The following is a 3,072-nucleotide window of genomic DNA, read 5'->3' as shown; positions in this document are numbered from 1 at the left end:
ATTAAAACGTAAATATTAGTAGTGAAATTTTTCAGTTGTACTATAAAATAAAATGGTTATTTTTCTTAAATAATTAATTTCTGCCATACTATACTTTTAATTAAGATTAAGCTTAAAGTAGGTTAAAGTCAATTGTTTTTTTGATCTCAAATATTTTGGTGGGTCGTGAAATAGGTTATACTTGTCTAGGTGGGTCGTGGAATGGAAAAGTTTGGGAACCCCTGTGTTAAAGGATCTGTCCTTGTCCAGTCAGAGACATTAAGGCATGCTCTCACCTGTTCTCTCTCTCATACATCTCTTTAGATGCTCTCTGCAGGCTCTCGATTTCATGACTGGTCTTCATTCGAATGCGCTCCAGTTCATCACGCAGTTTGTTTTCATACTCTGTCTTATAGTGATCTCTGGTGGAGGGATGCAAACAGCACAACTGTCAAACTGTAATGACTTCACAAAAAAGATTTGAGAGTCTTAATGGACCTTGAACCTCTGTTCCGAATCCAAATATAATGCCACAGTACTAGAGTCACCAGATTTGGCCCATTTCTTCATATCATGCAAACTTCTTAATAGAGATCAGTGCTGTATTCTTCATAAAACTGAACTCTGAATGAATTCTCACAACTGAATAAAAATTAGGTTGAGAGCAGGGAATGTAAAAAGGAAGCAGCATCCTTATTATTTACCACACATACCTAGAAGCAACATATTTTTCAAAGGCATCTTCCCTGGCCTTTTTTGTGTCTTCAAGCTGGGTCTGCAGTCTGTCCAGACGGTCTTCTTGATGAGCACAGCGCACATTAAGCTCCATGTTCTGCCTGTTTAAATATTCTTTGTCCTTCTGCATCAATGTTACAGACTGCTGCAGAGTGGCCACCTGCGGATAAAAGGAAAAAAACAGTAAGAAAGGGTTAAAGTAAGTAACGGGAGACAATTTGTGACAGACCGATTTATGTTGACATTTGGCTACCAACTGCCCCCATGGATAGTGTGCCAGATATAAAATGTACTGTCATCCTTGTCAATGGATAATACACTTCAAATATATTTTTTTCAAATATATAGAGGAATTGTACCTTGCTCTCTAAACACATAATTTAAAAAGAAAATAAACTGAAACATTGTTTATCATCAACTGTCAATCTCAGATATTGATAATTTAAACATGGCCCAATAAGTCAACTAAATAATTGGCCTAACGGATATGCTGATCTGTCAGTAATCTTAAGAACACATTACCTCCTTATTTAGGTCATTCCTCTCTTTTGTCAGGGCAGTGTGTGTGAGGTCCAGCATTTCCAACTTCTTCCTCAACTCTCTCAACTCCGTTTCATACCCATCTCTCTCTCTGTGGACTCAATAATACAGGTTATATTTGTATATATATATATATATATATATATATATGCACACACAACCACAGCATTAAAGGACTGAACTAATGGATTTTTTTTTAATGTTTTTGAAAGAAGTCTCTTAAGACTGCATTTATTTGATCAAACACAGTAAAATCAGTACCGCTGTTAAATATTATTACAATTTAACCCTTAAAGACCTAGAACACTTTTGGGGCACCTGACACGCCTGCACTTTTCTTTGTTTTTAAAGGGGTCATAAGATGCGATTTCAAATTTTCCTTTCTCTTTGGAGTGTTACAAGCTCTTGGTGCATAAAGAAGATCTGTAAAGTTGCAAAGACTAAAGTCTCAAATCCAAAGAGATATTCTTTATAAAAGTTGAACTTGAAGTTTCAGTCTAGCTAATTTAAAGTCCCAATTTTCCTTTTGTTTTCTCTAAGAATGAATGAATTTCCAGAATTTTAAGAAAAACGCAAGCAACAATTGGGTGTTTTTTTTACTGTGTACTCAAACAGAAACTCCTGAAGTTTGGATTTTTTTTCTTTAGAAAGTTATATCTGGATGTTTTACACTTCCAAATAAAAATGTCTACATATAACATTCCCCAAGCAAGTTATAGCCATTTATTACAATATTGTTATAGGCACTTTTCAGTGAAAAACAGGTTTATTTCGTTTACTAACAATATAGATGCGTCCAAAAAACGTTTAGGGGGTAAAAATAATGGAATCATTGTTATATAATAACAAAACACAGTAAAAAAGTGCCTTTCTTTCAGAGAAATATATTTTCAATCGGAGTATGAACAACAGCAAACACAAACCGTGCAGCTATTTAGTGAAAACAATTGCACAAATTGTCTTCTGCAACAAAAATACAAACAGTGCAAATGATTCACAAACTACACACAAAATGAGTGAGAAATACATAGAGTGTTGTAGAAAAAATTGTGAAAATGATCTTTATGAACTATATAAGAATTATTTGCATAATATACATAATATAAATGATCGATCCGCTGGCTGTACTCTGTGTCGGAATCGATTTTACCGGGACATCGCCTAGCGACGCGAAAACATAAATTCCAGTGCTCTATCCAATATGTACCGCTGTTTCATCCTTGTTTTTGGTTTGTTTTATGTCAAAGTACTCTGTCGTGTGTTTTTCTGTGCTTTTTCAGAGAGTTCTCTCATGCAAATGTGTTATTTTGAGTTTGTTTTCATGCACGCACAACATTCTTTACTTTCACTTTGCGTTTGTTCAAATTTCCAGTGAAAAATCCTAAATGCTGGTTCAAAAGACCAAAACCTATGTTTATTGGTTGAATATGGGATGGTTTGAACCAATCTGGGCACGGGGGTGGGACTAAGCGTCAACAAGGGAAAGTTGTGACCTAATGGTTAGAGAGTCGGACTCGTACGTGATATCAAATGCTTCCGCAGATTTATAGTATTACTATAGCATTTCACCTGAGCATTGCGAATCATGCGTATGGCCATGATAAGCGCTGAATGAATGACAGGCTTTCTGTTGTAACATCGCGCAAGGTAAATAAGGGTGACATCTAGAGGAGAAGACTAATGATAAGATTCACGGTAATCAGATCTTGTTTTAGATGTGCTGAAATAAATCCCGGAAAAGATCGATTCGCGGCTTTTGAGAATCGATATCGAATCGATGTCATTTAAAAAAAGATTTAATCGAAAAATCAATTTTTT

The 3,072-nt window shown here is 35.3% G+C and overlaps 1 protein-coding gene and 1 long non-coding RNA gene across 2 annotated transcripts in view; one reads left to right on the top strand and one right to left on the bottom strand.

The window, feature by feature from the left end:
* LOC107734572 (uncharacterized) overlaps positions 1-3,072 on the top strand; it is a 24,670-nt gene that overhangs the window by 3,096 nt on the left and 18,502 nt on the right. The gene's annotated exons all lie outside the window — the stretch shown is intronic.
* The window catches only part of pibf1 (progesterone immunomodulatory binding factor 1), a 44,251-nt gene that overhangs the window by 37,161 nt on the left and 4,018 nt on the right, over positions 1-3,072 (bottom strand). Inside the window, exons 6-8 of the mRNA XM_016546549.1 lie at positions 1,237-1,345; positions 693-874; positions 276-401 (exon numbers count right to left, since the gene is read on the bottom strand). Coding sequence (XP_016402035.1) covers positions 276-401; positions 693-874; positions 1,237-1,345 — 417 coding nt within the window. The remainder of the gene's footprint in view (positions 1-275; positions 402-692; positions 875-1,236; positions 1,346-3,072) is intronic.

This window comes from Sinocyclocheilus rhinocerous, unplaced genomic scaffold (genome assembly GCF_001515625.1).
Source record: "Sinocyclocheilus rhinocerous isolate Xijiao unplaced genomic scaffold, SAMN03320098_v1.1 scaffold580, whole genome shotgun sequence".
Classification (NCBI taxonomy): Eukaryota; Metazoa; Chordata; class Actinopteri; order Cypriniformes; family Cyprinidae; genus Sinocyclocheilus; species Sinocyclocheilus rhinocerous.
This window is presented reverse-complemented; position numbering and strand designations above follow the sequence as displayed.